The 23,403-nt window shown below is 38.0% G+C and overlaps 1 protein-coding gene across 1 annotated transcript; it reads left to right on the top strand.

Annotated features, from left to right (window-relative positions):
- Nucleotides 1-2,955: 2,955 nt before the first annotated feature.
- LOC306771381 (alpha-tectorin) lies at nucleotides 2,956-18,025 on the top strand (the record flags this gene model as incomplete). Its single annotated transcript, XM_079260548.1, has 23 exons — nucleotides 2,956-3,058; nucleotides 7,248-7,363; nucleotides 8,174-8,452; nucleotides 8,566-8,661; nucleotides 8,802-8,967; nucleotides 9,076-9,476; nucleotides 9,566-10,142; nucleotides 10,239-10,822; nucleotides 11,099-11,651; nucleotides 11,755-12,353; nucleotides 12,598-12,752; nucleotides 13,234-13,634; nucleotides 13,743-13,939; nucleotides 14,986-15,381; nucleotides 15,465-15,748; nucleotides 15,838-16,115; nucleotides 16,236-16,355; nucleotides 16,552-16,736; nucleotides 16,826-16,986; nucleotides 17,134-17,385; nucleotides 17,487-17,646; nucleotides 17,736-17,838; nucleotides 17,931-18,025. 23 exons carry the CDS (start codon nucleotides 2,956-2,958, stop codon nucleotides 18,023-18,025), a joined length of 6,261 nt encoding a protein of 2,086 aa, XP_079116674.1.
- Between the last annotated feature and the right edge of the window lie 5,378 nt (nucleotides 18,026-23,403).

The raw sequence follows: 23,403 nt of genomic DNA, 5'->3' as shown, positions 1-23,403 counted from the left end.
CCACCACCAGGACACCAATCCACCACTGCAGTCTCAGCACCTGAAGAAGAACAGAAATAGTTTAAACACAAAATTAAACAATATAAAAACATTAAGAAAACAATCAGCTTTGTCCCCCAAAATGTCCTTCTGTTCCCCACTATCATGGGCGGCTCGACTGTCCAGTCTGCACCAGCTTGTGGTGAATCCGGCGCCCACGTCAGCGTTTCCTCTCCTCCAAGGAGTTGTTGAGGGCGGAGAAGGAAACGAAGTGAAGTTGAAGCTGCAGTAACACAGAGCGGCCGATGGAACACCTGGAAAGATGCGTCAGAGCAGAGCAACAGCGGTCTCCAGAACAGTTTGATACACTGTAACGCTCCCCGTAACTTGGGAAAAGGAGATCGGCGTCCGTCAAGTGCAACGCGGGTGACAGTATTTTGGCATCGACTAATCCAGCTCCAGCATATTTATGTCAGCTTCCGCCTGACCATAAAACTGGAACACTGTTGTGTGCCTCAGAACCAGTGATGCTACTGGCAATAGCTTGCCACAGCAATGAATGAGTCCAGGCTACTGAAACAAGCCTTGGAACACACAGCGCCGATCTCTGAAACGAAAACAGTAGAGAGCAGTACCGGATGGGTAAAATGTAATTAAAACGTGAGGTGCTGCACGACCGCTGAGCCTACCTGCCACCAACCTGAAGCGGAAGCGAGGAATCCCCTGAATGACGTAGCCCAGCTGCTAGTCGGCAATCGATGATCTGAATGCCCAGCTTACCTATATAGGGTGGCTCCCCGTGCAGCGATTGGCTGCTGGGAGGGAAAGCCAGAAACTACCGATAAGCTACAGCTGTGTACTGTTACATAAGGATTAAAAGTTATAACCATGTAGATTTTTAAATTAGTACAACTTGTGGAACAGTTACCAGAACTAAAGATGAAAAGTTATTACAATATAAAATTGTAATTTAATGGAACTTACAATTGAGTTGTAAAAAATCCTAATTTAGAGTTGAGCAAACTCAAAAGCAAAACTTAAAATATTTAGTTTAGTTGTTCAACTTAAAATTTTATCGAAGTTTGTTGCCTTGAAATTTTAAGTTCGCCCAACTTTTTCTTTTTTTACAGTGAATGCCATATGTTTCCATATAAAGTTATGTAATGTTATGTCATTTTACACTGATCTCATACTGCCGAAAGTCATGAACTGCTTACATAACAACAACAACAAAAAAAAATGGCCTCGGAGCACTTTTCAGGCAGTTTGATTTGTTTTTGTCCTCTAAAATGAAAAAAAACAGAGAAGAAAAAACAGTTGTATGTATTTAACAATCAATTAATCAATCAATAAACTTTAGTGTCATTGCATAAGTGCAACGAAAGTGACGCAGACAGTTCTTGTGCTAAAATGACTAAATAATTAATTAAACACATGAATATAGAATTAAACACATACATTTTTACTCCTTTAGCCAAAAATCCACCCAAAATCACATATCAAACTGTTAACTATTTTTCATTTTGTATATGTGTTTTTGTATAAGGCTCTGGATGCTGTGGGGCGGTTCTGGCTGACATGTCTCTGCAGCATCGCATGGATAATGGGGACAGTGCCTCTGGACATGCAGACTGGGGTGGTGGTCCCCCTTTTCAAGAAGGGGGACCAGAGGGTGTGATCCAGCAGGGGAATCACACTCCTCAGCCTCCCTGGAAAGGTCTATTCGGGGGTTCTGGAGAGGAGGGTCCATCGGGTCGTTGAATCTCGGACTGAGGATAAGCAATGTGGTTTTCGTCCTGGTGGCGGAACAGTGGACCAGCTCTATACCCTCCTTGGGGTCCTGGAGGGGGCTTGGGAGTTTGCCCAACCAATATACATGTGCTTTGTAGACCTGGAGAAGGCGTTTGACCCTCCTGTGGGGGTTACTCTGGGAGTATGGGGTACTGGACCCCATTGTACTAGCTGTCAGGTCCCTGTACGACGGGAGTCAGAACTTGGTCTGCATTGCCGGTAGTGTCCAGTGATTCTACCGATTTTATCACCGATTCTGTTCATAACTTATATAGACAGAATTTCTAGGCGCAGCCGTGGTGTTGAGGGGATCCGGCTTGGTGGCCTCAGGATTGGGTCTCTGCTTTTTGCGGATGACTAGGTCCTGTTGGCTTCATCTGGCCATGATCTCCAGCTCTTGCTTGAGCAATTCGCTGCCAAGTGTGAAGCGGCTGGGATGGGAATCAGCACCTCCAAATCTGAGACCATGGCCACTTTTCCCCAGAAAACATACACAGCATTTTTACCACTCCCACGGCAATGACACAAGCATTGCTTGACGAGGTTAAGTCAAAGAAACCCTTGAGAAAATCTGCACCACAGCAAAAAACACATCTTGACATAATGTAAAGTAGTGCACATAGAGTATATAATGCTTTATTTTAAACAAAGCAAAAAACAAACGCAAGTCGATTTTCTTGAACGTTTTAACTTCATGAATTCTAACTGGAAACCACAGTCTAACTGCCCACACAGGTTTTGTTGTGCTGTCAGGAAATGCACCAGGAGACTCACCTGTTTACTATTTTTTGGCACGCCCTATTTGTGGTGTATGGTATTTTTAAAGTACATTTCTTTATTATTTGTCATTATTAAGATGACAGTGCAACACAAATGAAACAATACCTCTTGTTACTTTTTCAACAATCATAGCAATTGAAAATTCATAATCAGTTGTTTAGATGGAAAATTAAAACTAAATCAAAAATGTGTTTATATCATTAAATCTATATCTAAACCCAAGATCTTTATATGAAAAAGTGGCTTCCTTTAAACCAGAGAAGTACATCTGTGAATCAGTTTCTGATGCAAATTTATGTGCTATTTCTGCTGACACAGTTCTGAGAATGAAAATTTCTTCCTGGGACAATTGTGCAAATATTTCTACAATTTTTTATACTTAACCTATATGTCGGCTGATCCAACATGACTAAGGCTGAGCTGCCAGTGTGGAAGTTAGATTTCATCCAAGGTGCAGAAGTTGACCTTGGATCAAATCTAACTTCCACACCAGCACCATTCCAGAGAGGTAAAATAAACAGGTTTTGACTCCGAAAGGGTAAACGTACAGTACTTCAATAAGGGCTTGGTGGTTTTACATTAATGCTTGGTGACATTTACAGTGCAAAATGTTTATTTAATGGACAATTATAGGCATTTATGGCAGTGTCCAAAACAGATTAACTAAAATTCATTTGAGTTGCTGTCAAAATCATGACAACTTCCTTCAAAGACAAACTTATTTCAGTATAGATATGATAGGTCAGTGTAGATAAGTTCACTTCTGCTGTCTTCAAGATTATTTAGCTGCGCCCTTATGTCTGTGAAGAACACATCTGTATTTCATCACTTCTATTATACCTACATTCACAGTTTGCTTTAGGAGTGGCTGGCACTTCTAGAAAAAAAACATGTCTCTGCATACCTGCAGACCTGCAGGCCTCCAGAGGGAATGGCAGATGGACAGACATGCAGCTCACCAAAAAGCTCTATCAACCCAGAACAGTGCTGTCATAACGTGTTTATGCAGTGCTGCTTAATTAAACGTTAATTAGAGCCAAGGACCGAATCTGGCTGAAAATAAACAATTTCATAGATAAAGTGCCAGAATGAAGCTTGCATGAAATCACAAACATTGCCTGAAAGGACTTTTTTTTTAATTTATTTAATTTTTAAGGAAAATGCCTTTTGTTGTCAGAAAAAAAGACATCAATGGTTAAAGCTGCTCTATACTTTGGGCCCTGCTGCATGCGGCACTGAAAAGCTGGACAAACAGGGTGCGAGATGCAGTTCGGAAGCACAATGCAGATGTTTCAGCCTCACCGCTCATGTTTTAAGTGAAACTCTATTCGCAAACCTGAATATATATTATTTCACTCTCATGTTGTGCCAAGTAATATACACAGTGTAAATGAACCTGTTACTTATATAACAAGGCCATTGCTTCAAGCTAAGTTTTCAAGATAAACATAATAATTATCATACCTTTCGCTCAAAGTTTTTGCTGACTGACAGTAAAATTATTGGTTTTTGTACTTCGCTGTCAGTTTATCTGAAGTGTTGCAATAATTTCATTATCCTTCATCATTAACACGTGAGCATTTTTTTAAAATATAGTTTTCCTCAGTTTATCATTTATACTGCATTTTTCATGTAAAAACATTGCTAAACTCTACTCCCTCCTCTCTCTCTGACTGCAGAAAAGCAGTTTTTGTCCTCTTATTCTTATTCTTGTTCTTATTCTTATGTGCACTGTAACCTTTAAATCACAGTGCATCTTAAAAACACAAAAAATTTAATCACACATTTAATTACATTTAAACACTAATGTACTATGAAATATATACATGGTTCACATAATCTTTTTTTTGTAGTTGTATATATATCCTTTAATGCTTTCTTTATTCATCTGAAGAGAAGGGGGGTATACATACTTTTTCATGAATATACAATGGAATGAAAAGCTGGAATGAGGAAAACTGTATTTAATCCACATTACTGGAAGAGTTACTGCTAGGTGGAGCTTTGTCAGGGTTTACGCTATAAAAGCTTGCCACAGCTGTGTAGCCTCATCTGAGATGCAGAAACAGACAGATGCATAAAGGTAATATTTTCATTTTGGACTGATAAAACATAATTTTCAACAAAATTATACTAATTTCATTTCCATTTTAGAGAGATTTCGCTCTCTCTCTCTCTCTCTACATATTTGTATATTGACAAAATCTCTAACTGTTTTAAATAAAATGTGTTTCGTAGGTTTAACTTTTGAACTTTGGAGAATGGCAGGTCAAATCGTTTTGCCTCTTCTTGTTCTGTCAGTGATAAGTAAGTATTGATCCATTGAGTTTGACTTGATTAAGTTTACCTCCATTTGTGTTTGTATTTATATAATCTAGATGCTGATTTATGTATATTAACATTTTTCATCTCAGACTCTTTTCCAATCATATGTATGTGCTTGTTTTTTTTAACAGGCGGAGTTGCATCTCAGATTGGAGGTTAGTAGAAATTGAAACATTTTTTGTTTGTATTCTTGTTTCTGATCTTCAGTCATGCAATCTTGCTAAAATTTGTGTGTCAGAGTATTGCATCACTTTAAGATAATATTTCATATTTGGGTTAAACAAAGCAGTCTTCTCTTCTGATTGATAAGATTAGGAATGAGCTTCAAGCAGAGAGTCTTAATTGCAGTTCATGCAGTAAAAAATTGTAAACTTGTGATGCAAGATGTAAATAAAGATGTCATAGATATTATCTAGTTGAAAAAAAGAGCAATACTCAAAACTGATTTATTGGATGAATTCTAATACATACTTAATCATGTTAATATTTGATGTTTTGACTTCTCAAGCAAAACCTAAGTGTGTTAGTCAAATATTTGACCATTGTATCTGTTATTGTATGGAGACAAATTTGTTTCTTTATTATCCAATCAAATAAGTTAGATTAAAAATGTTTGAATGCAAAAAAAAAAAAAAAAAAAAAAAAGTGAAAATCAATTTTTTGTAGAGATAGAAACAAATTAGGTTGCAGTTAAAAAATATATGTTTGAGAAAGCATACTTCTCCAACTTCAATCAAAACTACTGTTTTCAATCAAAACTAATGTTTTCTTCAATCAAAACTAATGTTTGTAAGTCAAAAACTACAACCATTATGGATAAAAAGTCCTCTTCTCTTTACAGTTATAAACATTTGCTTGTTCTAAAGTTCTAAAGTTTTGGTTGCGAATTTAACTGCATTTGATGGGCGGGGCATGCGCTGGTGAATGTGAGCAGAGTTTCTATTTGTTGATATCACCTGGCTCTGCCGACAGCTATGCCTTCTGCATTTCACCCATTCCTCTCTTGCTGTCCTGCTTGCAGGTAAGTTAATAGCCTGTTGGCAGGCTATTAACCAATAGAAACTCTGCTCTCATTCACCAGCGCAGGCCCCGCACATCAAATGCAGTTAAATTTGCAACCAAAACTTTAGAACTTGCAAGCAAAGAGGACTGATATGCAAACAAAACTTTACAACTTGTAACCAAATGTTTTTAAACTGTAAAGAAAAGAGGACTTATTTTATGCACACTGGTTGTAATTTTTGACTTACAAACATTAGTTTTGATTGAAGAAAACAGTAGTTTTGATTGAAAACATTAGTTTTGATTGAAGTTGGAGAAGTATGCTTTCTGAAATATATATCTTTTAATTGGAACCTGTTGTTCCTGTTTCTACAAAAAAAAAAGTATTGATTTTCACTTTTTTTTTTAATCTAACTTATTTGATTGGATAGTAAAGAAACAAATTCTTTTTTGTATGTTAGCTGCTGATTTTTCCCCCCATATATTTAAAAACTTAATAATTTAACATAAAGGCCCTTTGATGGACTGGCAACTTGTCCAGGGTGTACCCTGCCTCTCACCCAATGATTGCTGGAAAAGGCTCTAGCTTCCCCGCGAACTTGAATTGGACTAAGCAGTTCAGAAAATGAATGAATGAATGAACGAATGAACGAACAAAGTTAACACAAAATGAGCACTCAGTGCAGCTCTGCTTGACTTTAGATAGGCTACTCCTCATTGTGACAAATTGCTATAACGTTTACCTAAAAAAGCATTGTGCTGTGTTTTTGCATAGCTTCTGGAACATCAAATAATCTTTGCAATAATCTTTCAGGTTAATTTAAAAAATATAATCATTGAAGAAGGATTTGAAATTTCATTTGCCACAAGTGCCAACAACTGCTTAATGATTTAAGCGTACTTTCTTTTATTTGCAGGCATTTATATGAAATTGAATAAAAAGCAACTCATCCTTTGAACTCAGATGGCAGCATTGTGATTTTTAATAAAACTCCTGTATAATTAAACACACACACACACACACACACACACACACACACACACACACACACACACACACACACACACACACACTAAAGAAAAGGTTATATAATTTGCTTTGTTGCTGGGATGCATACCAAGATATTTAGGTAACCTGCTGTGGAATATCCATACCAGCTAGCTGCACAATCTTTTCTCAATAGATATTAAAACCAGTAATTTTCTCACAACTTTATATCACCCCATTTTTTTTTTTTTTTAACTTAGATTTGGACATAAAAAAGATCTTATTCTCATACTTTAGCAACATGTGACTCTGTTGCCATGATCCAATACGTATGAACAGCAATTTAAAGATGAAGAACAACAATGTCTTTTGTTCTTTGTAGGACCCCTTTACCAAGTTGCTGGAACAATAAGTTCTCGTTCAGATGATGGAAGTTCGCCTGCCATTGCGCTGCAACAACCTTTTCGCTACTTTGGGCAGTCATACAATACGATTTATGTAAGTTTACATCTTTTTATTATCTTCTTTTTATTATATTAAGTATTTCATTTTTAATCATCCCCGCAACCCTGAATTGGATTAAGCGGTTTAGAAAAATGAATGAATGAATGATTTTTAACTATTGTTCAAAACAAAGAGCATGCTGGCAAACACACTGAGTCTTCAGTGTGTACTGGAGACTCAACATATATGACCTGAAGACATTACATCAAACCCAACAAGCTAATTATAATACAGATACAGAAATACAGAAATGAATTCTTAATGCAAATACTCCTGCAAATTAATAAATTGGCAAATTTACAAGGAAACAAAGGAAAAATGGAAGGAAGGAGAGAAATATAAAGGAGAAAGGTAGACAAAGTAAATGTGTATAAATATAACAAGGGCTAGATTTGATTTAAATATGTGCTTTTCATTTAAGACAAAAAAAACCTATTGACAGTTTTTGGTATTAATTTACTTTTGAGTTTAAATAAAAGTTGTAGATTACATAAAATGATGAAATAATATTCAATCCAAAGTAATAAAACTTTCAGCAACTGGCTGGCAAGATAAAATAAATAAAATTCTTGATTTATGAATGTTTAAAATGAATTACATTTAAAAAGAAAAAAAGATTTTTTTATAGGATACAAATATTTAAACTTTTATCTTTAAATTTACTTGACATTATGAATTCAGTATGATATACTGTGGCTTAATACATAATATTTGATAAAATGTTAATTTAAGTGAGTTAATTGACTATATGCAAAGTCCTTTTTAGTAAGAAATTATTTGTATTTCTATATTATCTATATCTAGGTGAATCACAACGGACACCTGACTTTCACAAGTTCATGGCATAGCTATGTGCCCCAACATTTTCCAATGCACTCAATCCGAGACATCATCGCTGTACTCTGGACAGATTTGGACAACAGAGAAAATGGTCAGATCTACTATGAGCAACACACCAGCGGCCCTGTGCTCCAACAAGCTACAGCAGACATCAATAATTACTTTTCAGGACTGAACTTTAATGCCAACTGGGTCTTTATTGCAACATGGTATCAGGTGGCTTATTACCCAACAACTGGAACAGTAAGTGTTCTTGTTTTAAATGCTGAAATTTATTTGACCCATCTTGTAACATCAAGTGATATAGCTATATTTTTATCTTCTTTAAACATGAAGAAGTTGTTTTTATTTTTCAGCGTTCAACAGCTCAAGCAGTCTTAACCACGGATGGCCGGTACTCGTTTGTGATATTGAACTATGGGCCCATTGCATATACAACAATGAATATACAGGTTAGAATGATTAAACACTATTATGCAACCCAATCAATGCTTTATGCTCCATTTCAGTCCAAGAGAAATCAAATGGTGCCAGTGGGTACTTATGAAACATGAATAAGATTAAATTGATTCCTGTGACATGTAATTTACAGGTGGGATATGATACCATCAATTCTATCCACCATCTCACCCTCCCTGGATCATTCTCTCAAAATGCATCAGGCAACGATTCTGTTTTCAGTCTTGGCAGTAATGTCAATGTAGCTGGTCGCTGGGCTTTCCGGTTAGACCACGGATCAAGGGGCTGCGATTTTAATGGTGAGAACTAAGCGAAAGACCTCTGTTTGACTGCAACTATTGTTACAGTGATTGCAAGTTAAAATGAAAGCATTTTAAAGAAAGGAAGAACTGCTCTTATTCTTAAAGGTGAATCTGTGCAGCTGGGGGATTCATTCTGGACTGACAGCACCTGTGCACAGAAGTGCACCTGCACCAGCACAGGCCTTCTGTGTTCCCACCAGCCCTGCTCCTTTTCCCAAATCTGCCAACCAACTTCCTTCAAGTTCTCCTGCCAGACAGTGCAAAGACACACCTGCACCATCAGCGGTGATCCACATTACTACACCTTCGATAACTCAGTGTTCCACTTTCAGGGCACCTGCACTTACGTTCTTTCAGAACAGTGTCAGTATGGGTTGCCCTACTACAGAGTGGAGGGCAAGAACGAGCACAGAGGAAGCACTCGAGTTTCCTGGACACGACTGGTCAAAGTGCATGTCTACAATGACACCATTGAGCTGGTCAAAGGACATCATAGTGGAGCTAAGGTTTGCAAAATAAAACTCACTATCCTTCACTGAGATGTTTTTTGTTTGATTCATATGTGTTTACTTTGTGTATATTGTTTTGCTTGCAGGTTAATGGAAACTTTGCAACAGCTCCTTTTTCCCTAAGTAATGGAACAGTCCAGGTCTATCAGTCAGGTTTTTCCGTGGTTGTCAGCACTAATTTTGGCTTGATGGTATCTTACGACGCAAATCACTATGTCCAGATTAGTCTGCCATACACTTACCAGAATGCAACTTGTGGACTCTGCGGAAACTTCAACAATCGGCGTAATGACGACTTTCAAACCCGGGAAGGTGAGGTTGTGAGCTCTGATGTGGACTTTGCCAACAGCTGGAAAGCCACTGGGGACGATGACCCTGGTTGTGGGACTCAATGTGGAGGTTTGGAGTGTGCTGCCTGCACCAATGCTCAGAGAACATTATACAGCAATACTGCCCACTGTGGTATCCTCCAGAGCAGCAATGGCCCTTTTACCACATGCCACCAACAACTTCCCCCAGAGACTTTTGTGGAAAGTTGTGTGTATGATCTGTGCGTAGGTGGAGGGTATCAGCCCATTTTGTGTCAAGCGTTAAATGTGTATGCAAGTCAGTGTCAACAACATGGAATCCAACTACCAAGCTGGAGGAGATCTGGCTTCTGTGGTATGTCTCTCAGTTGTACAATAAATAAAGAAAAACATACATATTTTTATGAAACAGATAAAATGTAAAAAATAAATTATTTTCTCTTTTGTCTAGAAATCCCCTGCCCAGCCAATAGCCACTTTGAATCCGAAGGTACAGGATGTCCAGCCACCTGCGTCAACCCCAATTCCACATACAACTGCCCTCTCCCAAATCAGGAGAGCTGTGTCTGCAATACAGGCTACATCCTCAGTGGCGGGGCCTGTGTTCCACAAGCTGAGTGTGGCTGCAGCTTTGAGGGTCGCTACTATCGCTCTGGAGAAACTGTAATACTAGATGAGAACTGTGGTCGGCGTTGCAGTTGTAGGTATGGTTCCATGACTTGCAGCTTCCATCAATGTGGCCTGCATGAATCATGCCGTGTAGAAGATGGAGAAAGAGGATGCACCCCAAACAGTTATGCAACATGCTGGATAAGGGGTCCAGGGTCATATCAAACATTTGATGGTCTGACCTATCAGTATCCTGGGGCATGTCGACTGACACTTGCCAGAGTAATGGGGTTGTCTGAACACCCACACTTCATGGTGACTGCAGAAAAAGTGCCAAGAGGCCAGCAAGGTTTTTCCAATGTTCTTAAGTTTGAGGCAGAAGGAACACAAGTTACCATTGAGATGGCAAGCAGCAGCAACGTTCTGGTAATTGACAAAAATCTATTTCATATGTGAAAGAGGATTAAATTGATCAAATTTGTTTTACCACATTGAATTTAAATAGATTTAGTACTTAATTAATCAACAATTGTCAATAATTAATCTGGAGTAAAACATCACCAACGGTACATGTAATAGATGCTGTTTCCCGTTCTGAAGCCTTGTTTATCAGAAACAAATTTATTTTATGAATAAATCTTGAAATTTTTTCACAAGATCCCTGAAAACCAAACATTTGCTAATATTTAACTTGCCCTGCAGGTTGATGGTCAGCAAGTCCGACTACCCTTCAGCTCCGGTTCCAACCGAATTCGCATTTTCCAAAGCAGCACCCACAGCATCATCCTTCACACTGCCTTTGGTGTAACTGTTCAAACGGTCTGGCCTCACTTTGTGCGTGTCACTGCACCTGGGGTCTACAGCGGTTCACTAGGTGGACTCTGTGGAAACTACAATGCTAACCAGCACGACGACTTCCGCACACCCAATGGCACACTGGTTTACACCTCTCAAGAGTTTGGGGATAGTTGGCGCGATGGTTCTCTCGCAGCTCATTGTGTGGAGAACAGAAATCGTGACCTTGGGACCAATGATAATAATGCTGAGCGCTGTAGCATTCTCACTTCACCACATGGCCCATTCACTCCATGTTGGGGTGTGGTAGATCCGTGGCAGCAGGTGAATGTGTGTGCAGGGATTGTCAATGGTTCCACAGATCCAGCGTCCACACTGTGCCAGGTCCTACGAGATTATGCACTCATGTGTCAACAGAACGGTGTTTCCCTGGGACAGTGGAGGAATGCAACCGACTGTGGTAAACACATGTCCACATTTGACAGAAACAGCTTTGATAAGAACACATTGAATGATATTCTTAGCAATAACCATTGTTTGTTTTTCTTTTTGTTCCTCCATAGAGCTAACATGCCCTTCAAACAGCCATTATGAACTCTGTGGAACCACTTGTCCCTCTGCCTGCCCCAGTCTTTCTTTCCCCTTCACCTGTGTCACTCAGTGCCAGGATGGCTGCCAGTGTAATGATGGATTTGTCCTCAATGGCAACCAATGTGTGCCACCAACATCCTGTGGATGCTATCACCAAGGACGCTATCGGCAAAGCGGGGAACAGTTCTGGAATGGTGAAGAGTGTGACAGCTTGTGCACCTGTAACGGCACAACTGGTGCAGTTCAGTGTCTGCCTAATTCTTGCGGTCCTCAAGAGTCCTGCCGAGTGGTAGAAGGGGAGTTTGGTTGCCATCCCACCCCTCATGGCACCTGCTCTGCATCTGGTGACCCTCACTACCTCACCTTTGACAACAAGGCCTATGACTTCCAGGGAACCTGCCGCTATGTTCTGGCGACAGTTTGCAATGGCACTGATGGACTTCATCACTTTTCTGTGGAAGCCAGGAATGAGCCATGGAATGGGCTGCCAGTTTCTATCACCGCTGAAGTGCTTGTGAATGTGTTGGGCCATCAAGTGCGTATGTCCGGAGACAACAGGGGTATGGCAGAGGTAAGTTTAGTTAAGATGTCTGAGGTGTGTTCAAAATACCAATGTAGTTTATCCAGCAGGGAGAAGTTTTAATTTATGACATAGATATTTAATCAGACATTACTGAACAGATCCCTGTTGAAAATGTGTCCATGTCAGCCATTGTTGTCCCATAAAATTTGATGTCTGATGAGTCAGAAAATACATTATCAGTCAGGAATAAATAAAACATAAGTATTTCTTTTTGCTTTTTTTCCCCCCACAGGTAGATGGAATAACAAGAAATCTGCCAATTCTCTTGAATGGAAACATATCTGTTTTTGCAACTGGGGCTCAAACATTTGTCAGTACAAGTTTTGGGCTAAGCGTCAAATATGATGGCTGGAGCACAGTATCTATTTCTGTACCTCCAAGTTACAGGTAAACAATATTTTCTGTCCCTCAGATTTAAACAGATTTTTATATATATATATATATATATATATATATATATATATATATATATATATATATATATATATATATATATATATATATATGTATATATATGTATATATATATATATATATATATATATATATATATATATATATATATAGATATGTATATATATATATATATAGATATATATAGATATGTATATATATACATATCTATATATATACATATGTATATATATATATATATACATATATATATACATATATATATATATATATGTATATATACATATGTATATATATAGATATGTATATATATACATATCTATATATATATATATATATATATATATATATATATATATATATATATATATATATATATATATATATATATATATATATATATATATATATATGTAAATATCTTTTTTAAATTTATTTTTATCTAACATTTTTAGAGAAAAAACATGTGGACTTTGCGGCAACTTTAATGGCAATCCAAATGATGACTTCCAAGCTCCAAACGGAATGACAGTTTCTAATCCAGATGCCTTTGGGACAGCGTGGAAAGTTCCCGGCAACTACACATGCAGCGATGGCTGTGCCCCCTTCTGTCCACGATGCAATAATGATCTGCCTGCTCGAGCTCAGTGCGAGGTGATTCAGGCACCGGATGGCCCCTTCAGCTTCTGCCATGAGCAGGTGGATCCAGCACCTTATTTCAACGACTGTGTGTTTGATGTTTGCATTGGCGCAAACAGAGGCCACGATCTCCTGTGCAGAGCCATTGAAGCTTACATTGGCGCCTGTCAGTCTGCAAATGTCCGAATTTACCCATGGAGACAGAACACCACCTGCAGTGAGTCAACCAGTCATTGTATTAAAGTAACCGCTGAAATAAGTTACTGCATCTACACCAAATAAATTGTGCTTTAGCATCCATCATTTGTTTTTTCGTGTCTTTTAGGGCTTGACTGTCCAGCCAATAGTCATTATGAACTATGTGGAACAGACTGTGGTCACACTTGTGCCAGCAGCACTGATGCCACCTGTGAGTATGCTTGCTCAGAAGGATGTTTCTGTGATGATGGCTTCGTCAGGAGTGGAACCAGCTGTGTTCCTGTGGAGACCTGTGGCTGCCAACATGACGGCTTCTACTTTAATGTAAGTCACTGCCATGCCACTTAAAGTTATCTAGTCAAACTGTTTTACAGATATGCACAGTTGACCAAAACCTCATTTCAATAATGGCTTTGAAGAGTTGAATAGAATCATTTTACGAACATATGAGAACTTCTGATTTGCATGCTACTAACAGTAAATACTATTAACAGTAAATACCCATTCATTTTCCATCTTTTATGTTTATTTAGTATGCTCACATTCCTATTTGTAGTGGTTTGGGTGGCAATGACCTTTTTGACAAAGGGTCAGGTAGAAACATGCCAAACCTGTTGCTCCTGCTGCTTATTTGATACCTAGTTTTGAATTTCCTCAAATTATTTACTAAGGTGTAACTGACAGCGTGAGCGATTACTTGGAAAGAGAAATAACAATGCTGTTTCCTAACAATGGAACTATCACTTTACATTACAAGTCACAGCAGATCACAAAACCTACAAAAAAGACACACAACATGGTGCAACAACATTAGTTTTTTATCTTTTTCTTCTTCTGCAGCATTCATTTTGATAATCTGGCACAACTCCAGATTAACTTTTGTTTGGAAAATTTGCAGTATGATCCTTTTGATTAAATTTTTTTTTCATATAAATGCTGATGTGAAGTTTCATATTAGAGTAGTGGCAGACAGAAAGCCCTCATATTCGTCTTGTTAAAGCTGCACAACCCAGTCTGACTCCAGGCCAAGGTTAGTTTAAGTTATTGTCCAGTTTAAGCTGCAGTCTTACTGAGGTGAAAATTAGTTCAGAATATCTTAAATTGTTTTTATTCATGCGCAGTCCATGCGCTCAACACCAGCAGGGATTGGCTGAGATGGGTGTTGGCCAAGGCCTTTAGCAGTGGAAAAATACTTGTGGAACAAGAATGAGTGATAAAACAACTTCTACACACTTCTGAACACTGTTAACTCTGGTTTCTTGCTGTAGCATAATAAATTACACAAAAACAGGTGGAGCTTTGTCTATCTAACTCCTTTCTTACAGCTTTATAAAAAAAAATTTATGACATTTCCCCCTCCCATCTTTCAGGCTGGTGAGTCCTTCTGGACAGGCGGTTGCTCCCAGCTATGCGAGTGCCATGCTCCCAATGACCTGCGCTGTTCTCCTGCTTCATGCACTCCTGCACAAGAGTGTACCATCAAGGATGGCCAGCTGGGCTGTTATGATGCAATGTCTACCTGCACTGTTTGGGGGGATCCACACTACATCACCTTTGATGGAGCTCTGGCTCATTTCCAGGGAACATGTTCATATATCATCACTGAAAGTGTTGGTCACATCAACAATGAAACTCAGTTTAAGGTTGTGGCTACCAACAATCACCGTGGCAACAACCTTGTCTCATTCGTGTCAGCAGTGGATGTTTACCTCTCAAAACAACAAGAAAGCGTGCATGTCAGGCTTGGACCTAACAGAAGAGCAAAGGTATGCTTTTAATAACTTTAAAGATGATCCACTTTCTACATGTGTCCTACTTCCTGTCTAACTCTCTGATATCATCCTTACAGGTAAATGGATCTGAGGTGTCTCTTCCCACCACTACAGGAGCCTTAGGTCAAGTGTTGAGGCAGGGAAGCTTCATCGTTTTTGATGCACAAGAGTTCACTGTTCAGTTCGATGGTTGGAGTACTTTATTGGTCAGAATGGGTCAACACTGTCAGAACAGAGTCACTGGGATGTGTGGAAACTTCAATGATGATCCATTAGATGACAAAATGATGCCCAGTGGCATTCTAGCACGAAGCGACAATGAGTTTGGAGACAGCTGGAAGTCGTCCACAAGCCAGCCAGGGTAAGGAGTTCTCACATTATCCTCACATTTTGCATTAATGTACAACATGTTGTAAGAAAGTCCTAAAATCTTCATTTGGAACTTCCCAGCTGTGGATCCACAGATGATCGTAGCGGCGGTGGACTGAGTGACTGTCGCTATATACAAGAGTACTCTGAGCTGTGCAGCATCATCACCAACACCACTGGCCCATTCAGTGACTGCCACCTGCACTCTGACCCCCAGCCATTTTTCTCTTCCTGCGTCTATGACCTGTGCCTCTACTCTCGAGCCAATGGCATGCTGTGTACTGCAGTCTCAGCCTATGAGAGAAGCTGCTCTGTTTTGGGACTAGACATCCCTGAGTGGCGTTCTGGCTTGCATTGTGGTATGTGGGGAATCAAACACCATTATGTTTTTTTTTTTTTTTATCATTTTGTAGTCAGTGAATGTTTTATGTCACCTGAATTTCTCAATGTATAATTCTTTTTGTATATTTCTTTTTCAGATGAGTCCGATCCCTGTGAGGAGCTAGACTGCACAGAGTATGAATGGTGTGGCAAGAAAGATGGCGTGTATGGCTGCTTCTGTGATGAGCATCATCACAGACCCAACAACGAGAGTTATGGTGAGGACAATACCTTTTTATTTTAAAAAAAAAATCTATAGTAGTGAAGTCAGGGTAGTGAAACTGTTTGAACTTTGTTTGCTTTTTCACAGTTTTATGAAATGTCAGTAATCTCCATCTTCATAAAGCAAAATTTGTTGCTTAAATTGGCCACTAACTTTCAAATATATTTACATTTTCTTTTTCTGGTGAACAGACTCGTCCATCACCTGTGCCAGCAGCACAGGAACCATGTCTGTGTCTCGCTGCCAGCTGTTCGAAGCAGGCTTTCACTCCAATGCCCTCCATCTCCAAGATGAAACCTGCAACGGGACTCTCCAAGACGGACGACTTGTGTTCCACTTTGACAACGAGGACCAGCTGTGTGGGACAGCTCTCAGGGTATGGTTCATAGCCTAGAACATCATAAATGCCCGACTGAAAGATGTTAGGATGATCAACTTATACTTTATGATCATTTCAATGTTTAGAGCAACGGAACCCATTTCATATATGAGAACATCATCCAAGGCGACGTGGATCCTCATGGTGGTCTAATCAGTCGTCAGAGGAACATCCATCTGCGTTTCTGCTGTGAATACCCTCTGAGTCAGGCTCTGTCCATGTCTGTGGGCATCAACCCATTGGAGAGGTAATAAAATCTCCTTTGCAGGCTTAAAATGATAGATTACATTATTCTGTGCTGGATTTTTACTAAAATAACTTTATCACTGGAGTAGCCAGTGTGAAAGATGAATGTGTGATAGATTCCCAGTCAAATTGTCTTTTTATTTTACAGCATTGTGAGAAAGAAACTTCCAGCTGGACAAGGCACATATCACATGAGGATGATTCCTTACGAGGATGCAGGCTTCCGGTTCCCTCTCTCCACTGAAAATAACATAGAAATGGTGGTGGATGAGAGGTTTTATGTGGAGGTGCGAACAGAAGGGGTGGATCAGCGCCAGATCTCAACCGTTCTGGACTCATGCTGGGCCACGCCAGTCAACATGGCCACCTACCCTGTCCGCTGGGATCTAATTGCTGAAGAGTAAGAAAGCACTTTTCTCTTCCTTGGTGTTAAAACTTAAGCACGTTACTATCAGTACATCACTCACATCTGGCACTACGTTCTGACTGCTATCTTTGTAGGTGTCCTAATCCAGAAGATGGAACAGTGGAGCTGATTCAGAATGGCATCTCAACTGTGGCCAGGTTTTCCTTCAAGATGTTCACCTTCAACAACTTTTCATCCATTTACTTGCACTGCAACGTCCACTTGTGTCTCTTGAGACACAACAACTGCACAGCTGTAAGTATGACAATGAGCTTCCTTTTGTGATATAACACAAATTACAAAGTGGCACATCTGTAGACGTCTTTCATGTTGCTCTCCTACAGCACTGTTACCCGGGTCACCACACACGATTTAGGAGGGACGTGTCATTCCATGACACAGCATTCATCTCACTTGGACCACTAGTGAAGAGGACAGTCAACAGTGGTAAAACTCTCTTGCATTGAAATACATTTTAATACTTTATTTAAAAAAAAGAGCCTCTATGATACAATTTATACTTGTTTCTTCTTTTACAGAGATAAGAATCCTATCAAGTGATGCCTCAGGCCTGTCAACTCCCATCATCACCCTGATTGTCAGTTTGCTGACCATCAAAACTGTGATCCAGTGAGAGCGAAGAGGAGCCATGTTTTAGATTAACTTGATATTTGCTTGAATTTGGACTATATTTCTTTTTGTGAAGGTTTTTCCTCTGAGTTTGTTTTATTTTGATGAACCTGTAACAAGCAAAAGTACTTCTGTTACAACTGGGGGCACTGTTGTGCAGCACTTTGAAGCTGAAGTATTTGTGTGTGGGATGTTTATGCACTGCCGCTAATCTTTTTTTAAATAATCATTCTTGTCAATAAAAGTGTGTTATTATTGGTAATGTAAAATGTTAGTGACCTAAAGTAATCTGAAATTAATTTCTCTTGCCTCTGGTAGCAAATGTTTTGGTTTACTTGTGTTATATTTGCACTTCTGGTTAATGTATAATCATTTTATGACTTGAATACAAATGAAGGAAAAGATATGTATGTTTATGGTAAGGGAATTATTTGTTAAATGACATATTGGGTATATTTTGGTGTATTTGCATACTTTATGATGTAAGCAAATAGTTTGCACTTATTTAGCACAGATTAGCACTTTTGAACACAATGTTTGTCAGCCAGGCACACAAACACATCATTTAAAAGTAAATCTAAAAGTATTGTAAATGTAGGGTTATTGAGGGGGTCTTTATTGGTGGATCACTTCTGAAGGTGGTATCCGTGGGGTAGAAGTTTTTCCATTTGTACCCACCCACAACTGAGTAGCATAACCTGAGCAGCAATTCAGCAACCTTTTGCAGTCTAATAATTATGTTAACAAAATGCTTTGTGCCATAAAATACCTTTACAAACATGTTGTAAAGATTAAACTTTAACAAGTTTTTTGTTCTTTAAATAAAAGATCAACACTCACAAATGTCTGTTTTCTTTCTTATGACAACCAGGTGTCTGGGATGTTCCCAGGATAATGTTCTGAAACGCATTTTTATCCAAATCAGATCAAATATTGTGCATCTAGAGTGATTAATGATTTGTAACCCTACTCTCGAAGAGCATGCATACTTATTTCAGCCACGAAAACATCCTGGAGGATGATGATGCTAACCCGGGCATCATTATTTGTATGAAAATCTTCTGGCTCAGTCCTTGTCGTTGGATGTGGGCATCAACCGTGTAAAGAAATGACTAACTTACTTTGCTGATACTTCTTTTTATCTTCTTCCTGTATGTTACTCTTTCAGTTCTTACCTCATAAATACTAAACACTGTACTCATGTAGCTGTAGATGTAAATGTACTCTGTACTATTGTTGATGTAATTTACTATCAAAAACTTCAAATTCTTGGTGGTCATTTAATTCATGTCATTTTTATAACTTCTATTAGATACACAATTTCTGACCACCATATGCCACACTTAATGGAATGCCCTGATTTAATGGTTTACAATATTTCTGAGATGAATTAATTCTTCTTGTAAAATTGGGCTTCTGATATAGGCTCGCCCCAGTTTAGTTGTGGTTATTTAAAAATTGAAATGATGTGCATGGTTATATCATGTAGAAAGTTGACTTTTAACTGAACTATGTCATGTTATAAAAAGTTTTAATCTCTAATATTACGTGCAAGGATTAATTTGGTGAAGGCTGCCACTATAATATGAGAATGATTCTCTATGAAGACACTGGTTTATTCTTCCCACTGAGCACACACAGAAACATCGAGATGGAAATAAATCAGAGATTGTACATTGAGGTGTAAACAGAACAAGTTAATGAATACCAGAATACCAAAAATTTTGACTCTTGCAAGGTGACACCTTTCAGTGATGCCAGTTGCCCTGTCTGCTGGAAGCTCATCTTCACAGAGTAAAGAAGATGTTGCAGTTTAGCCTTTTTAATACACACTGTGAGCTTTTGAAGTAAAACTAATGGGGTATCATTCAACTATCTTTAGCCAGGGTGTGAATTCAATAAAATCTGTCCTTTCTCTTACCTTTAAAGGTAAGAGAAAGGTAGCGCAGTTTAGCTAGTTTAAAAAGAAGTCTCCAGGATGGCTTGCCTTTCCTTCATAATGTTCACTGTACCACCTTTTCACCCATCTGCACTTCCAGAACCATTTATGTGTTTTAATCCACGATATCTGCACACCTGTATATGCTATTTAACTTCCTGTTTACGGGCTTTTTCCTTTCTACAGACACTTAAATCCTACTGTTTCCTGTAGCATTGTTACCCATACCACCAAACTGTTGCAATGGCATTTCCTCATTATAACACTAGAGGACACTGTAATATTAAAATACACACAGAATGCCTCTTCTTAGAAGTGTTTTCATTCTACCTTTTTTAAATAAAATCTTCATCTATACATCAGCTATTTCTACTAGTGCAGGACAGTGGAGGTGCTGGTGCCCATTGCCATTGCTTGTGACACCTCTCCTCACCATTATCACATTCTTAAATCTAAATGATCTTACACTGCATTAGGGTTAATAATGATAATGAAGAAAAAAAGATAAATGAGAGAATTTACTGCCTTTTCATTTATTTTTAACTGAAATTGTTGGCTGTAACTTTGCTGTCTGACAGCATTGTCTAAATAATTTCTAATGATTCTATGCTTTTATAAAACAAATTCAAAGAAATAACTTTGAAATAACACAGTATGCATCCTCTGCATGATGAAATACAGCAGAGATTGTATTTGTCACACACCTACTACACATAGTTTCTTATTCACTGTTGTATTAATGCACAAAAGTGTCAAAAACTCTCCTGATAGATTCAGTTAAGTTATGCAGAAAAGACTGATCACATTTTGAGTTTGTTCGCTCAACTTTAAAGTAAATTGTTTTTCATTACTCAAAACTTTTCACATGCTCATGAAATTAACCGAAATAGTTAAAAAAAAAAAAAAAAAAAGAAAATTGTATTTGGCAGATTTCTTTTTTGCAACAATACTTTTTGGCAAAAAATAACTGCCTGTTTATTTTCCTTTTAAATGATGGCAAAGATTTGACAAGTTTTTCTATGGGTGTAACTCCCATACTGTATTGTTCTTTCCGCAAATGAATTTTCTTTCTAAATGTGGGACCATTTAAAAGGCAACATACAGCATAAAATTTATTGTCAAGAAGAAATGTTACAACAAAGAAATAATCCACCCAATACAAATACCCTTACTTTTTCTGCTAAACCTTATTGTCAAGGCCTACACCCTCTTCATGTTTGAATATCAATCACTGTAGGTTGGCTCTGCGTTTTTCTTATGTACCAGTAATAGCTTAGCCTCTCTGGCAATGTTCTACTGTGTAGTTGATCCCGTGGCTTATCTGTTGTCAGGCTTTCAGTTTCAACATGCAAACTGAGAGAACAAACTGTATGCCCACAACTAATAATTTAGTTCCCACTGTGGCTCTCAGACAAATCTGATGAAATGCCTGGGAGGCTGTGTACCTGAGCTCAGTGTTAGACATGAGCAAACCTTCATGAAGCAATCATTTGTTAAATGAAAAAAAAAAAAACTATAAAAAAAATTTAAAAAAAAGGATGAACCACCTGCAGCATAAACAGAATTTAAAGAACTTTGGAAAATCTAGGAAAAAAAAGGTATAAATAGGAGAAAAGTAATCTTACATATGACATACTGCAACTATTATAAGTAAATACTTTGTGAATTTGTGTTTTAAACAGAGCTAAAGTTTTATTTTATTTTATTTTTTTTATTATCCATCCAATAGACCTACTTATAATCAATCCATTTAGGTGGACAAAAAAAAAGAAAATGTTTCTTGCACTGAGATTTGATAAAGATTTGATATTACAAAAATATTAAAAGCTTATTAGTTCTTGACTACAGAGTAGACTTTATACAAATGTAGCTGAGACTTTTTTTTTTTTTTTTTTTTTAAAAAAGGATAATTGGTAAATTTAGAAACTGACATATAAATGTACTTTATTGTTCAATTGGAAGTTTAAAAAAATATGAGGCCACTAGAGGGAAAAAAATGAGAAATCGTACAACACAAATCATCAAAAAATTGATGATAGTAAAAGTCTATATATCTACAAAATCAGTTAATTTCTTGGAAATCTCTTTTGTAACGGTTATGTCAAATAAGAATCAATGCAATGTGAACACCATAAAAGAGACATGATGCACAAAGTTGATTCAAAATGAGGTAAAAAAAAAAATTGAGTACAGATTACATCAGTTAAAGACCATGGAGCCGTGAAGCTCAATCTGATATGCTTCACGCTGTATAAAAGACAAGGTTGACCAAGGTCCTCTTGAGGTCCAAATGTAAAAAGCCTTTAATAAAAGTGTCTCATGCACAGAAATGGTTAAAATACCCCTACTTGTTGCAGCATACTGCCTTCATCAGGGATAAATCCTGCATGAGGATGCAGGTGGAACCTCTATAATACCAGGAAGTGACTTCACATGCATAAACAAGTAATCCAAAAGAGTGGGAATAACAACAACAAAAAAAAAAACAAAACCACACAATAAAACCACAATAATTACTAATATCAAAACATTGTTATGTCTAAAAAGCTTTTGTAGCCCAATATTATGCTGTCATTGTTTTATGTTTTCTCAATTCTGGTTTCTTCTCTTATTCTGTAGTTTTTCCTGTTTTGCCTTGTTCTGTGCTAATTAGTTCACCTGGGTTCATTTCTTTCATCCATGTTACTTGTGTCTTGTTGTGTTCTGTGTATTTACACCCCTTAGTTGTAGCTTTACTTTGCTGGTTCATTGTGTCAGTTGTAGTTGTCTGCCTTGGTTTAGTGATTAAAACAAGATTCCCAGAACCTACTCAGCATTCTGCCTCCCTCTCTGCATTTGGGTCCACACCTCCATGTCTCCATGGCATCCCTTGACACCCATGTTACATCTAAGGTATGTAAAAATATGGAGCCCTGCCAATTAACTATAAGCAAAAAAATAAAATAGAAAAAGTTAATTTCCTCATTACCCAAATACCAAAAACCAACATTTTTTCACCTATCTGCCAAAACAAAGCACTCCTTGTTCTGCCTTTACAGTTCTACTTCATGTTGACAACAGAACAGTTTTCATTAGCGTGTGTTATTGTTTGTGCAGCTAACTTTGTTTGTCTGTGCAGCACACAGTAACTATAGTTCACAGACAGTTGGGATTTACGCATGCTGTTTACTGTCATGTATATTTCTTGAAAACTGGTTCCTCTGCATGACTGAGCAAGCTGACCCACAAATGCAAAAAAAAAAAACCCTCAAAAAACAAACAAACAAAAAAAACCCTGTGAAAGAGGGGTTCACAATACTCATTGTGGTTTTAATATTGAGCATTGCAACTCTAAAATGAAATCGTTCCCTGTTTGCACTTATATCTTCTTTTCCTTCCATTTCCCTGTCCTCTGTGGGTCATCTGTCGTGTTCCCATAAGCAACTTAACTAAATGCAGTTTCT

Source organism: Telmatherina bonti (assembly GCF_933228915.1).
Source record: "Telmatherina bonti genome assembly, chromosome: 21".
Lineage (NCBI taxonomy): Eukaryota > Metazoa > Chordata > Actinopteri > Atheriniformes > Telmatherinidae > Telmatherina > Telmatherina bonti.
This window is presented reverse-complemented; position numbering and strand designations above follow the sequence as displayed.